At 45.8% G+C, this 16371-nt stretch overlaps 1 protein-coding gene across 1 annotated transcript in view; it reads right to left on the reverse strand.

The window, feature by feature from the left end:
- Positions 1-11808, reverse strand: part of FLT1 (fms related receptor tyrosine kinase 1) — a 107732-nt gene extending 95924 nt beyond the window's left edge. The window contains exon 1 of the mRNA XM_053936174.1: positions 11585-11808. Within this exon, the coding sequence (XP_053792149.1) occupies positions 11585-11642 (58 nt within the window). The 5' untranslated portion in view covers positions 11643-11808. The remainder of the gene's footprint in view (positions 1-11584) is intronic.
- Positions 11809-16371: the final 4563 nt, after the last annotated feature.

Genomic DNA, 16371 nt, shown 5'->3' on the forward strand with positions numbered 1-16371 from the left:
TCTGAAGGGTCATGGCTCAACAGGACACATTCACTTATCATTGTGCCTGTCACTAAGCGACCATCAGCAGCCTACCCTCACACTGACCTACATTGAGGGGTGCAGCTTCTTTTCATGTGACAACAAGAGAACTAATTAATCCTGATAACTGAGGAATCTCCTTCCATGGGGAAAGGGGTGATTTTTTCGGACCCATTTTGTTTGTTATGGAAGGCTTATTAGATGCATGTGCAAGTCAGTCGATGGGGTTGCTTAATTAATGAGCAAATGTTAATTTAGATTGCAAAAGTTAGCCGTTCTAGGTAAAGTAAGGGGAGGACAAATATTTTTTTTTATGAAAGCAGAGAGTAATCTGTGATTTTCAAGGGAAAAAAAAAAAGAAAGAAAGTTTTCTTCCATTAACTTCTGCCCTGCAGAAAAAGCTGATCCTCTTCTGAATCAAGTAAAGAAAAATATGAACTACTGATAACCAAAAACCCCTCTGATCACAAGTCATGATAGAAAGATAAAATAAATGAACATGCATGTATTTTTCCAATATGATATGTGTCCACTTCTACAGACAAATGAGTAACCATGTACACATGATGAACCTTCCACTGATTTCTGCTAAATCTTGGATTCCCTTAAAAATGATAGATTGGCTGAACTCAAAATTGGGACCATCATCTGGGTTATTATTCCCATTCCAATTTTCCCAGCTTCTACTTTTAAATTTCTTTTCATACTCAGAGAATTTCTGCTACCTTTGACTAAAGAAAGGAAATCCAAAAGCTGGTTTTAAGATCAAAATTTTAAAATTAAAATATTAGAAGTTATTATAAATTTCCTTTAAGTTAACAGGTTTGATGACTTCCTAACATCTTTTCCATAATTTGGGGCTGTGGCTGTCTTCCAGCCACTCATGTTATCATCAACATGTTGACTAGTCTTTTTTTCACCTGCACAATGAGAGGTTGAGGAGAATGATCAGTTTATCTTTGCAACTTCAGTGTGTACAAAGAATCTGACCTTCTGGGTTTAAAGTGCCATCTGTGGGCAATGAAGTTATCCATCATGAAGTAATTGTTTCAGTCACTGTTGGATTTGCACGTTTTACCCCTTGTGAAACATAACTGAGTATTTGAGGGTTTTACCATCAAATATAATTTCCTGCTGATTCAAACATTCAGCTAAAATGTACTTTGTAGAGGACACTCTACAAAGAGAGGGCAAGTTATTTCTTAACAGGGTCTCCACCTCTCTGTGCTGCTTAAAACATCTGTCATTCAGTTCAGGTGCATCCCAGGACTTTACTCTTGCTTCTGAGCACTTCCCTATGAGTCAATCCACTGAAGGGAATCGGAATGCCCACATGTGTACAACTAATAAGCAATTGCAGAATCCAGACAAAAGGTAAAGGAACACGACAATACCCAGTGGGTTGACATTTAGTGCATTTCCAGTGAAAATGAGCTGACTCTGCCTTGCAGCAGCACTTTAACCAGAGCATGGCCTCTAGCTAACCTCAAATGGAGTATATGGGTTTATTCCATTCTGTAAGGAAACCTGGGATATCAGTAGTTTTATTTTTTTCAGAGCTATTCCTGACAAGCTATTGTATTACCATTTCTTTACAAGGTTCTTCAATCCATTCTGTAAGTAAATATAAATATTTTTTTTGTCAAACAGTTGTACCTACCCATAATAATTGCAATTACATCATTACACCAATTCACTCTATTAAAAAAGAAAAAGGTATATATAAAGAAGAAAAACTCATGATCAACTCTTAAGAGCCACTTAAAGTTTCAATTTACATCTGACCATATGAAGAAGTCTAGACCTACAGGTCCTTCTAGTTTAATCAACACTGAGTCTCTCTTCAGCATTAATACTTGCATTTATAAAGACAGGAGAACTTTTAGGGAGAATTGTTTTAAAACTTGTGTGGTGAACAGAAAAGAAAATTTTGTTTTCCTGTTCGATGTGTAACTGTCTGGCCTGGTTCTGCTGCAGGACTAGAGGGAGAAGGGACCACCCTAGATAATGAAGCTTTCTGCTTCTGTGAGTGCTGGTGGCTAGGAAGAACTGCTGCTGGAAGGAGACACCCTTCTGTCCCCATAGCATCAATAGCTCCCATCTCATCTGTCACCTGGGTTTCTGATGCTCAAGTACAGGTAAAGAAGTCAACACAGCCTGGTTCCTGCTCCTAGGGGTAAAAGCACCCTCTCCATTGCCTGTACTTAGAAACAGGCTCCAGAAAAGACCTACAGTGCCAAACCATGAGCCATCCTGAGACTCAAAGTGGTATTTTCAGGTCTTTCAGATGCCATCTAAGTCCCCATTCTAAAGGAAATTCAGTCATCTAATTTCACAGCATTTCTCTGAAGTAAATCCAAACTTCACAGCTGAAGCCTGCAGAAGAGAAACTAGGGCAGCCTAACTGTGAGAGAGCAAGGAGGTGTGACTTTGTCCCAAGCTGACATTGACAATGGGGCAGATGAGCAAACTCATGATCTGAAGCAGCAAAATGTAACCACTATTTCTATTGAAGCAGAAATCTGCATGCCAATTAAGCACCATGGGGATTTACAAGTGTTAATAGATACGGGTCCCTGGACTCAGAGGTAGTTTTGTACTTGTTTCCTCTTGGTTCCTGTGCAAAGAGAGGCACCATGTGTACACAGCTAGCAGACAGAAACCCACTCAGGGTAGAAGCAACAGCTCAAGCTGTATCACTTCTTAACAGAGCCATCACTTGCACATATCCCTGTGGTGACTGAAACTTTCCTTTCTTTTGCATTCAAGACCAAGAAAACTATTGGATGTTATTTACTTACTATGTACACACAGAGGCACTAAAATTACCAGTTCATTGGTTCATCCCTTTCAGGTCCAAAAGAGATATTCCATTGCAACACATGCCAAGTGATTTCTGGATCAAAGGCTTACGTTTCATCAATCTCAATTATAATGTAAGAATTTAAAGTACAATTAGGACATAAGAGTCAGCAAAAAAAAAAAAAAAAAAAGGTTAGTGGATGGTAAAGCTGGAATGCTTTATAATACCATAGTAGAATCTGAATAGCATAAGGTTGGTAACAGTAGGTTAAATTATCTCTGGGCAGACTAAAAGCCTTGTCCATGACTCTGTGCTGTGGAATTAAAATCAGCCAGTAGGGAAAATGATGTGTAACTGCCCAAAAGAGGCCTTCATAGGCATAGAAAGGTATTTGAACAAGTGTGTCCCTTCCTTTTTAGTTCTAGATCTCAGAGCAAGTTATAATTTATTTATTCTCTATGAATTTGCTGTTCCTAGATGACTATACAAACTGATGTAAGACTAAATGTTATAGAGCCAAAGCAAAATATCCAGTTGCTAAAAATAATGCAATAGTTCTGTTCTTCATTAACACTTGTGAGCAGTAGACACTGTCATGCCAATATAGCAAATAGCTGCAAATGTAAACAAATATATATTTCCCCAATAACTGTCAAATGTTTTGTCAACACTTGCCCTAGTTAGGTCAGGTTGGTTTTATAGACATTTGTGGTGAAGTCTTTCTAACAAAGAGCGGGGAGGGGTTGTTCATTTAAAAAATTAGATGTAGAAATTAAACAAACTGAAACCTCAGCTGGTTATTTGACATAAATCTCATTCCAGTTATTACCAATTGAAATCATTGACATTTCCCATCATACCTGGGCAACCAGGGCCATGCAGTTCCATGTTTTGTGCCCCACAAGACCCACTTGAAGGCCCTTGCTTCACCAGTTCATCAAAAGGTTGTGCCTTGTTTGCCCTAAACTCACCAGGTAACTTCCATGCATGAGCATAGGCACTTTATATAATACCAATGAAAAATAAATTTCAATATTTAACAGACAAAGATCTGAGAGAAAAATAATTTTGGTTTCCTGTTGTATCCATCAAGTTTAACTATCTCTAGAAATATAGGATCTGAAATAAGCCTCTTAGCCAATATCTAGCCTAACAAAAATGCTCTTTTAATCAACTATATAAGGAGGACATATTTACAGAGAAGAAATAAAACCAGCCATAAGTGCAAACATTTTCTTTCCCACTGAGGACATGGAATTGAAAATGGATATCCAAATGCACAGTCTAACACCTCCATTATGAAGCCTCGTGGGACCACTTTGGTAAACCACACCCAGAAGGCAAAAGACACACATACATGTGATGTGCATTGAGACAAGAAGAGAAATACCACAGTTGTGTCCACCTTAGTCTGGTCTTCACTCCAACGGAGTAAATGCCCAGCTTAAAAACAAAACAGGTCAGCTGAGGCTGGTAACACCAGAGCTAGCCTATAGCAACACTTTCACAGCCACATTCAGCACAAATCCACGTGGCTCTCATACCCCTCCCCACCTTGGTGTGCCTGTCCTGGCCCCTGCATGGAGATCCTGCTCAGGCCATTCAGATGAGGAGTGGTTGTGACTCTGTCATCTGCCCAGCCAAAGGGACGCCATGTGATCAGCCAGCGGCACTCACCCAGGAGTGCCTTTTCATGCCTCCACACATGATTCAGCCTGTGCTGCTCACACAGTGTAGAGAGCCCCATCCAGACTATGCCTGTGAGTCATTAAATCTACCTGCTGACATGTGTCAGCAACCATGGTGCCTCTGCTCTAATTTCACCGTGACAGAACCTAGTATATAATGAGCAGTTCAATATTCTTCAGAAAAGTTTATCCCATTAATAAGTGAATAGAAAAGTATTGATATGGTATAAAGAGAAAGCAAGTACACTAAAATTGACACAAAAACAATTTAGAATTCCTAGGCATTTAGAGTAAAGGTGTAGATTTTCTTGGCCAAACTAAATTTATTCACCAGTGTGACACTTAAAATTTGTAACAGACTACTTGGCAGGACAAGTGAAGCAATATAAAACTGAATTGGAAGACTTTCATAAAGACAGGCAAACTGCCTACCTGCCAGCAATCTACCTGCTCAGCCAGCAACACAGACCTGTCAAATTCATCTGAGGCTGTAGTAATCACTAAGCTGTAAAGCACAGAAACAAATTAGGAACTATTAAAAGAAAATGTAAAGCAAAGTTGAAGGAGTTACACTTTGCTGAAGGCTGCTGGTTATTATTTCCATTGTTACAGCTGAACTGTCCTGTAGTGCTCCAAGACAAAAAGAAAAGTCAGGAACCAACTTTCTATCCACCCCACTTAAACCTATAAAGCAGAGCTATAAGTAAAGCCCCTGGGTTTAAAACAAGAGCAAGTAAATAATGCAGCACAACAATTTAAAATAGAGAGGTGAGAAGAACTGGAACAGTCTGCATAGAGGAATCTCTGGCAATGTCTTAGGAGCAAAACCCACTTTGCTGTTAAATAACATCTAAAGTACCCAGTCTAAGGAGGTAGATGCACATGCAGAAATCTTCTGGCAAGATTGCTTATGGCTCAATTACATTGGGAAATGACAATTATTCATGCTTACAAGATAGATTAGGATGATTGTCAATTGCAGCACTGCATGAGACAAAGAAAGGTGCCCCAAACACTTCCAGCACAACAGAACAAAAAAGTTCTGCCTTATATAGTTTAATGTGACTTATTTCCACTATGTAATATCACTTGCATAAACATAGACTACAACTAAATTTTACTTTCCTTGCCCCTCAATCCCATGGTTTCTTATGAAATACTATTCAATTTTAGATCATACTACAAAACAAAACAAAACAAAAAAATCCCTCTTAAGAATTTTATCAGATAACTGCTTCCTGCAAGGCTTCATGAACCTTTCCTGAAGATGAGATGCTGGACACCACTAAAAACATGACATAAAGCTAAAAAAGCCCTTGTCTGATCCAGGATGGCAACTCTCACGCTTCTGTTAACATTAGTATATGGTGATCCTGATGAGAGGTTTTTCCATAGAGGAATGACAATGGGAACAAAAGGGGTGAATTCCTTCACTCTGTGTCAAGGAAGAATCCCACAGGAAGGACGCTTAAGTGAGCTATGTGAAATTGTGAAATTCCTCTCATGAAATGCCCTCGCACTCATCCCTTTTCGCACCCCACGCACTAAGCAGGGGGTCTGTTCCCAGAGCACTGGCTTCCTGAGAGAACATCTGAGGAGCAGAGACATCTGCTCACAGGTCCCTGGCTCTCAAGGACCACTGTGCCCTGCCTGCTTCACCCACTTCCAGCCCTGGAGTAGGAATAATGGCACCGCATTGCCACAGCATCTTCAACCCACTGAAATCCTAGAAGCAACTACCCTCTAATCCCTTGCCCATCCTTCAGCTGCTCCAACAGCAAAGAGAACCTTGTCTCAAGGCCATAACTCCAAAAGAAGGAATACAACTGAAAAAGAAGTTCAAGTGCTTAGTGCCACATACCAGTGACTGCTGGAAAAGCAGCCCCACCACCCAGAAAAGTCATGCCAGGAGAAATCAGTGTCAACAACATCTCACTGAATTATGCTCTAAATATGTTACTGGGGTAACAACATTGTGGACATGGATTTCAGTAATGAAAAATCAACTGTGATTTGAGGGAAAAACAACAGAGAGAGTAAAACCAGCTCACCATGAACATGAACCTTTGGCTTCAGCATTAACACAAGACAAACCAAAGTCTGAGAAAGATGCTTAATGAATCTATTAACTATTGCATAAACATCTATAATGGTCTTGAATACACTGATGCACCACAAGATAAATCATCCTCCTCTTCATCTTTAGTCTGGTACATCTACACTCATTGTGCCACACAAGAAACACCCCAAATGCAAACATATCTTAATGCAGAAGAAACAGTCCACATTCCCTGTCCAAATTTCTCCATGCATCTTAATGGCTCAAGACTTAAGTTTCAGACAAAAGTACCTCTGAAATCTATACTTTCAAATCTCTTTGCCCTTGTTGTTGGTTTCTCAATCTGTTAGCATTTTACTTAGTTCCATCATGAGCTCATCATGCTGGTCACAAAGGCATGATATTAAGCTATGCCTGGATCTGGAGTGAGCACTAATGACTGCATTTTCACTTTCCAACTCCTACTTGCAGCACAGTTCTTTCTTTTAAGCATCAGGATTTATGCAGTACTGATCTCCAACCATAGGAGAATGAAATTGAACTTCTGCATCTCAGTAAGAAAAAACTGTGTGGGTACCTCCCTGACAATCACTGGATCAATTTTAGGATAAGCAGTTTCCCATGATGCATCAAGAAGTCCGACCATTTCCAGCTGAGGATGCTTGGGAAAGGTTGCTTCCCAGTTGCAGGAATATATGCAGTGAGGATGCATCACAAGGGCAAAGAGAGAAGAGCCTGGTTCTGTCTGTGGGTAGAATTCATGCACAAAAATGTACAGAAATGTTTCTCTACATTCTCACAAATATTGATAAAGGGGAAAAAAAGACACTACTGGGTGCAGGGATGAGATCTAAAGATGAAGCATGTCATGGAGGGAGCAGTTTGCTCCTTGAAGGTCTCACACCATCAGGAGAGACTTGTCTGCAAGAGCAGAGGTGACTGTGATTGGACATTTCATGCAAAACCTACTCTTGCAGCAGTATTGCTTTCCATTCCCTCTGGGCCTGCAGCGGGATGTCTCAAACCCTGACTCTGGGGGATTCAAAGGAACAATTTTGCCACTGAAGTCCCATCACAGCCCCTCTGGACACAGATTTCTGAAACACCAAACCTTAACCCTCATCTGCTTCTGCCGAGATTCCTCCTTTCCCAATCTTAGTTGGACATGGAAACTAGCAAGGTGATAAACAAAGTGCTGGGAGTTTCCAAACCACATAAAAGTGTAAGGACTTATCAACTGTCCTGCAAAGCTGGACAATTTCCTTTTGTCCTATATACCCACACAGTGTGGAAGGCTATTGGTTTCAGACTTTGAATCATCTGACAAAAAATAGACAGCTTGTTTGTCATTGTTTGGATGCAAAAAAAACCTCCAAACACCACCAAAAAGCCTCTCAAATCTCCTCAAAGGCAAGGTTTTAGGGTTCTAGATATATTGGGTGCTTCTGGATATGAAGATCTTTACTACAGCACATGCCAAGTCCTGATTTCATCCAACACAAAGTGTAATCTAGAAGATGCTACCCAGCCCAAAGGAGTTGCACCAGATTTACACCAGCTGTAAGATAATGAAATCTAGCTTTGTGTGGAGCACATGGGCAAAACATCTGTCTGGTAAAACATCAGTTAGCTGTGTAAGTGATTTTCTTTAACTATGTCAGAAAGTTTGATGCTTTAACCCCATACATGCCATACATTTTTTTAAATCCCTGTTATATTACAGTTTCTAACTCTTCTCCTTTATGTGACTACAGTTCAGAATTTTTTAGGGAGCCCTGTTTCTATGAAGAAGTGGGAAAGCCAGTTTTTCTCAACTTTGTTAATAACTCCAGCCCTTATCCCAAATCGGACCATTCCATCTGTGTCATTGCTTCAGCAAGTACTCAAATCAAATTGAAACCTTAATATATGAACTTCCATCTGAACAGCACTTTCAGAGAAGTCAGGTTAGTCATTGCAAGAAATTAACCTCAGCACTGATTAGATTTGACCTGGAATTTCTTCCTTCACTTTTTCCAGCTGGCCATGAAGTTGAAAAGTCCATTGGGGATTTTGATGTTCTAGTTGCAACTGAAATAAAAGTGAGATCATATAGTGCTGTTCACAGATAAGACTGTAGTAGAGTCTACCTCCTTCTAACTGCAAATTGTGAGATTCCACTTCTGTGTGGAAAGCCGGAAATACAGCTAAGCCATCAGTTTATGTTTCTGGAAACATAGCTCATATGCCTTGATCCAGGCTGCAGAGTCTGATGTTTCCAGGGTTTAAACACAGTCCTTCACAATCCCAAATGCTAGTGATTAAAATGATAGCAATACTATAGTAATAATTATAATTATGGTAATAAAGTTGAGGACTGGGAGATTGAGCTGAATACAGCAACCACATATTCATGTTGACTGTTATGCGCATAATCATTAGCAAGCATATGCAATACAATTTGTGGAATAAATAATTATAAGATATAAAGAAAACATATGTGATTTCTATGCAAAACCCAGAAAAAAAAGTACTGTTCTTTCCCAAGTTAACAAAATATGTGTGTGCACAAGAGAGCTGAAGTGCCCAACACTCACATGTCAAATGAATTTAATTTCCTTAATCTTATTTTTCAAATGGGTACTCTCAAAGCTTGTAGGCTGCATGGTGCTTTGGGTAATTTTAAATTATTAAGTAGACTTATATGGGCTGAAAGACCTCCTTCTGTCTCCTCCTTGTGGAGGTCTTTTTACGTTCTTTCTGAACCACTGACTATTTCTGAGAATCTCCCCTAGAACCTGTCAGTAAATGGAAGCTCAGCAGGCACCTGCAGAGATTGAATTACAAGAGGGGACCAGTGATTAATTGAATTTCATCAAGAGCACTGGAAATGGAAAGTGCTGGGCAGCCTGAGTAAGAAATGTAGGTAAATAAGCAGTGAAGGAGGGTGAAATAGGAGGAAAAGCACAGAGAGATGTATGGTACAAAACATCCCACCACTTCAACAATAACTTTCAAACTCTCCATGCAAATGCAACTATGAAGAGTTCTGCCAGTGGTCCAGAAGAAGCATGATCAACCTATTTAAGATGTCCAAACAAAGCTGAGCAAGAATGCTTTTCTAGGAAACAAACAAAAAACCCAAGAAAGCCAATGAGTCTGAAAACATTTAAATTCTGATTTGAGTACAATCTCTTGTACATGAGGAAGATATGAACTTCCAGCAAAATGGTTGTAAGGGCACCCAGCCAAACTAGAGAAGAAACTTTCTAACGCCTACAGCACTTGAGCCAGACATTGGGATGTTTGTCCCCAGTACCCAGAGCCCCTGCTTGTCCCCTAAGCAAGCCAAGCTTTTCCCACTGGGATTGGTCTAGGGTGCACATGAACAGGAAGGTGAACCAGGGTCTCTTTCACCGCCCCTGGCTCAGAGAGTCCACCCTCTCCCTGGGCAGTGGGCTTGCCATGATCTGCACAATGGAAAACCTTTCCGACAGGAAGGAGGAAGCCAGTCCCCTAGCGGAGCTGGTCACTGCAGGAGCCCATGCAGGAGCAGGACGCTGAAGTTCAGACTCAAGCTGTGAAGGAAGCCTGGCAAGGATCTGAATCCACATTTCCTGTATCCAGGGTGGGTGTCCCATGCCTGTGCCTATTTCATCTTGGGCATAAGAACCTCCTAGGCAGAGACAAATAATGTGGGGAAATTAGCACTTTCCTGGGGAAAAGAGAAAGGAAAAAAGTAGAATACCTATATATCTGTATCAAAGCTGATGAATCAGCACTTCCCGAGCAGGAAAACGTCTCGTCGGAGCAGCCCCGCCAGCTCTCCTCCCGGGCAGCCTCAGGCAGCGGGACGGCTCCCCTGGGCTCAGCGGCGCGGAGCACAGCGAGCCCCCGGCCACTCGCGAGGGGCAGTGTGGCCGGGCGGGTGCGCCGCTGACCGCAGGAACGCTGGCCTCGACGGCTGTTCCGCGGGGAGCTCGGCTTTTCGCTTCCCCACCCGGGGTTTGTTCTCGCTCCCCGCCGGCCGACGGCCCCTTTCTGCCCAGCGCCGTCCCCGCGGGAGCGGCCCGCGGCCGTGCGCGCTGCCCCGGGGCGGGACACGCGGAGCCCGTGCGCGGGCAGGCTGCGGGAGCGCCGATCCGCCCCTCTCCGCGGGGCATCCCCGCAGGTTACCGGCCCTGCCGAGCGACGAGCCCACACGGGACCGGCCTTTGCCCGGCCACTACGCACCCCTGTTCTCAGGTGACCTGCCACACAACGCTGGGACACACTGCCCACCGCGGCGCTCCAGCCCACGGGGACTGGCTCTTGTCTCAAAGTAAAATAAAACTCAGTTAAGAACAACAAATCTGCAATGATCCATCCCCATCAATGCGGGATGCAGGCGCCGGAGAGCAGCTCCATCCCACTCTCCAGTAAGACCCGGCAGCCAGCCCCACAGGGAATGCCACGGGTTACTCCGCCGACCTGCTCGGGCGGGAGGCAGCAGGACCTCGATTTTTGCGAAGAAAAGGTACAACTTTGCCGCTTCACGGGCAGAGCTGGGACACTTAAAAACAAAGTGCGGAGGAAAGAAGCGTGCCCTGCAGCCAAGACATGCTCTCGTTCCGTGATGCACCGGTTCGGACAACTCCCGATGATGTACGGCGGTGCCCTGTGCCTGGGAGAGACTGGCCTCCACGCCACCACTGCCTTGATGGAGGAGGAGAGGCACCACGGCTCCGCACCGCCGGACCGTCTGGGGAGCTGCTCCCCGGGCACGCCGATGGGGATCCGGAGCATAACGACAGCTCGGGGATGCGGCGTTTCTCCACTCCCTGGAAAGCAGGGATCACTTCCCCGGCCCTGCTCAGAGGACAAGGGCGAAGGAGAGGCAGGTGCCTGACGGCTCCAGCCGACAAGCGGGGTGTGGCGGGACCGGTCAGGGGCGCGGGAGGTGCAGCAGACGAGGCACATCACTGGGGGCCCGTCGCGGAGAGCTCGGCGCAGAACGGGGTCTGACTGGGGCAGCGCGTACCAGCGGTCCCTTACCTGCGAGCAGGAGGGCGGCTCCCAGCAGCACGGTCCCCGGGAGCAGCTGGCGGGGCATGGTCCTGCCTGCGGGAGCGCAGGGCTTTTTCCCTGCCGACAGCAGCGAGGCAGGGGCAGAGGCGCCGGCTGGGCTCCGACGGGCTCTCCTCGGTGCCGGCCGCTTCCCGCGGTGGAGGAGATAACGGCAAAGCGAGGCGCGGAATCCGCATCCAGCAGCCCCCGAGTCCTACCCGCCCGCCCCGGCCCGGCCCGACCTGCGGAAACGGAGTATCCGCTGCGGGCCGCCCTGCCAGCTTCACCTCCCGCGGGCATCAGATACCCGCCAGCCCCAGCCTCGCTGATTTATAACTTCTCCACCCCTCGCCGCGCACCCCTCCGCCCCCCCGCCCACATCCTCCGCCGGGAGCACGCCCTCCCCGGGACGCGTCCCCCGCCCGCTCGGCGGGCACGGTGTCGCTGCCCCGCGGGTCTCCCAGTCCCGGACACCCCCGGCCCCCAGGGAGCCCGGCCGTGCCGTCGTGCCGGAGCCCGGCTCTGGGCTGCTTCCAGCCGCCGCGGCCGCAGCGCTGCCGGGGCGGGCTGCGGGACTCGTCGCTCGCACGTCGCCGGGCTCCTCTAGGCAGGGGATGAAGCGGACTTGCGATTCCTGGATGAAATGCTGAGCGGTGGGGTCCCGGTGTTGCGGAGACCCTCTCCTGCTCCGCAGGAAAACTTCGACAGCGGCACGTCCCGCCACCGTCTTCCGAGCCGGGTGCCAGGTCGGGCGGGGGCCATTTACAGCCGTTCCCGTCTGCCCGGCGCGATGCTCGGAGTGCCCAAAGCGCTGTCTGTGCCCCAGGGGCCCGAGAGTCCTCTCCCCACCTTCCTTGGGGAGAAGGAGCCGCGGGGCAGACCGGTCTGTGCGGGGCCTGACCCAGACCACCACGGGTCCCCAGCCAGCAGCACTGAGAGCGCTCAGAGCAGGAAAGCCAGGAAGGGGCAGCACTGGCTAAGGATGCTTAGGGAGTCTGCCCTGCCAGCTCCCCTGCTGGCCTTCACTGAGTCTATAACATCCAGAGCAGCGCTGGAAATACATTTCTCCCCCCACCCATGCACATACCACGTTTCCCATATATGTTTTATTTCGTGAAAGATCAGCAGAGAGCCCATGACAGCAAAACTCAAGGCCTGTGTTTCCACTTTTTTTCCTGTGTAGCCAGAAGAAAGGCTGTTGCATGAGTCAGGTCTTCAGTTTGACCCACTGTGGCCCTTTCTATATTTTTATACTATGAAATAAGTCACAAGAATGTCTGCATGAGGCAGGTAAATGTGATCATCCCCCTCTTACAGAGAAGGAAATGGAGGCGCATAGAGAGGTTAGGCAGCTAGTTCAAGGTCATAGGAAGCTGGTGACAGAAGACACAAATAGAACTCAGACCTCCCATGTCCCACCAGACCATCCTGTGCAAGAAAAAAAAAAAGAAGTTGATGTTGTTTTTAACTTGAGAACTGTTTAACTTTAAAGTCTGTGAGAATATTTCCTGCACGCGTCTGTTCAACTCCCGTTCATAAATTACGCCCTAAGATACAAATTTAAGTCTGTATTTTCCAATCTTCCTGCCCCCAGCTGAGACCTTGAAAATAAAATAGCTATGGATACCTTCCCCTCAGCTGCTCACACCATGGGGGAAGAACCCAGAGGTTTCTTTCCCGAAGAGGATGACTCACACGAAGTCACCTCCTCCACTGGAGAGGATAGCAGCTGGGAAAACAGTCAGCCAGGGAGGACAGGCCAACAAGAACTAGGACACTGAGCATCCTGACAGCTTAGACCTCCTAGGAGCAAGGACTCCCCTGTGGAAGGACCTCAGGGAACAGTTTGTGCCTGCCTTTGGCCAACCCAGTGCTGAGTACATGCTGAGTCTGGGATGATGTGAACCCAATCGCAAGCTCAGCAGCCGTGCCACACCAGTTCCTCCCCATCATCTTCACACCTCCTACATCACAGCTGCATTCAGTCATGGCCCTCCAAAGACCACATTTCTTTGGCAAGCCATAGCTTCTTCCTTCTCCAACAGATGTCACCAGCTCGTGATCCACTCAAGTGACCAGGGAGGCCAAACCTGAAAATTTGCTCCTAATCTCTTTTCACTCTTTGATATGTTAAGGTCAGGGAGAGATGAGATGTGGAATGGAAAGACCCTAGCAGAGAGATATGGGGAAGAAAGAAGAAGCAGCTATTCCCATAAAGCAGAAGGAAGGTATAGTAGGAAGCTTGTGCTTGGAACTGGACAGTCTAAACACATAAATTGGAATATCTGGACAGAAGGAAAATGCATATGTGAAGGGGAGAGCTGCATGGAATGTACTTGACTTTTTTGTGTGTCTGTGTGTCTGTGTGTCTGTGTGTCTGTGTGTGTGTGTGTGTGTGTGTGTGTGTACTACTACCATGCAATTTGCAACACGCAGTAGGATGCAAACTACCTTTGAAGAGTAGTTTAGATGCTGTGGCTGGACAAACAGCCACAGGTCTGTCCCAGGCAAAAATCTATCCTGCAGGCAATATGATCTCTTCATACCAGAATCTTAGGTCTTGGTATGTCCTGAGTAGTGGGTGGCATATGTGAGGCCAAATTTATCATTGGCATTCAACCATTACTCACTGAGGCAAACAGCTCTGGTACAAGCACATCTCACAGCAGAGTGTGAAGAATAGGGCGAGTTTCTAGAACCAGGGGAAACCCAAGAGAGGCTTACATGGAACCAGCAGCTTGCACAAGAGAGGCTGACTCAACATGAGACAGAGCCAGGAGCCCCCTGGGGAGCACAAGCATGAATCTGGAGACATCCCACTCAGCTGGAATCTGGCTAATGTCCTAGGCTTCAAGGAGGGCAAGAAGGATGACCCTGATAACTGCAGGTCTGTCAGGTTCTGCTGGAGAGCAGCGCCACAGAAAATGTCAGTGGCAAGCTGAATATAAGTCTGCAGTGTGACTCATATTAGTGACTCGTACCTGTGAGTCCTGGTAGCCAGGAGGTCAAACCCATCCTGGAGGGTGTCAGGCACAGCATCACCAGCTGACCAAGTGGGGTTGCACTGTTGGGCCTCACCTCAAGTGCTGTGGGCAGTTTTGGGTGACATAATATAAGAAGGACATCAAACTATTACAATATGTCCAGAGGAATGGGACCAAGATTGTAAATGGCCTCAAGAGCAAGACTTAGGCGGAGGAGCTCAAGTGACTTGCTTCTTCAGCCTAGAGAAGGGGAGAGTGGGGGGAGACTTCATAGTGGTCTACAGATTCCTTATAAGGTGAAGAGGAGGGGCAGGAGCTTTTATCTTCTTGCTGGTGACCAATAATAGGCCCCATGGGAACACCACAAAACTGTGTCAGGGGAGGTTTAGGTTCCATATTAGGAAAAGATTATTCACCCAGAGTGTGACAGGGCACTGAAACAGCTTCCCCACCACACCAAGCCTGCCAGTATTCAAGTGTTTGGACAATGCTCTCAGGCATATGGTGTGATTCTTGGGATGTCCTGTGCAGGGCCAGGATTTGGACTTGATGATTCTTGTGGGTCCTTTCCAACTCAGAATATTCTATGATTTTATGTTTTTATGAATAAAGGATACATAACAGTTGTTATGTTGCCTTCAGCTCTGAAATGTGGGAATTTTCATTTTTCTAGCATTTGTTAAAAATACTGTTACTAAATACTAGGAAGGAAATCAGCCAAATTTAGCAGCTGAGAGTAAGCCTTCTGAAACATATCAGGCAAACATTTTGCAAGACTGATCATCTGCTCAATCTCCAGCACTACAGAAGCTGAAAAAGAGAGAGGAGAAACAGCCTTCACAGTAGACAGCATTTGATTTCAGTGCTCACTTGCAGCCCAGAAGTACCTTGTATTGTTGAATTTTACTCTGCTCTGCAGGAAGATTAGAGTACAGATTTTGCTTGAACAACCCCCAGTCTGACACTAAAATCATCAAGTTGTCAGACAGCAAAAGCACCAACTGTCCCATTTGCATCCCTTGCCTATCCCTGGCCAGCAAGACTCATTGGAACAACATAGAAAATGAGCAATGGGAAATCTAATTGAGAAGGTGGGTAATCAAGGCTCTCAGACCTTAGGTCCACGTTGAGCAGCAGACTACCATGACAAAGGAACAGAGACATTATCCTGAGCATATTGGATTTTTCATGGCTGAATACTCAGCCAGATGAATCTTGTCTGCTCTCTGTCTCTTGCATGTCTGCCTTCAGGAGTTAGATGGAGTGGCAACGCCCCTATGGATATGACTTAGTCAAGTCACTGGGACACACTCTGAGGTTGTGGTTTCTACTTCCCAATGGACACAGGACACTTTGAACATCCTTGGTTAAGGCTTTAGCCAAGTCTTCTGGGAAGAATTGCTCGAACAGTTTCTGTGGACCTGGCAAAAATAAAGAGCCTGGAAAATCACATTCACACCAGAAGTTGATATCCTGCCAGCATGACCCAACTCTTTCTAGTCATGGCAACAATTCCTTATTTGCACCAATACTCAGAATAATGTCTTGGGGCACTGGTTCCAATGTTCAGAGCATTATACAAAAGGCCACCACCAGCACCTACAACAGCAGGTGCCTGCCCACAGAAGAAGACTGCATGGGTCAAAGTTACAGCTGAGGGACCTCATGATGTGTGTTGTAGTCACAGCAGAGGTAGACACCTCACAGGAACAGACTAGACTGTCTGTGAGATGGTCCCAAGCTCTTGCTGTAGGGAGAGAAGGAAAGATGTCAAAGCAGAGCAGACTGGAT

The sequence above is a fragment of the Vidua chalybeata genome, chromosome 2 (assembly GCF_026979565.1).
Source record: "Vidua chalybeata isolate OUT-0048 chromosome 2, bVidCha1 merged haplotype, whole genome shotgun sequence".
NCBI classification, from domain to species: Eukaryota; Metazoa; Chordata; class Aves; order Passeriformes; family Viduidae; genus Vidua; species Vidua chalybeata.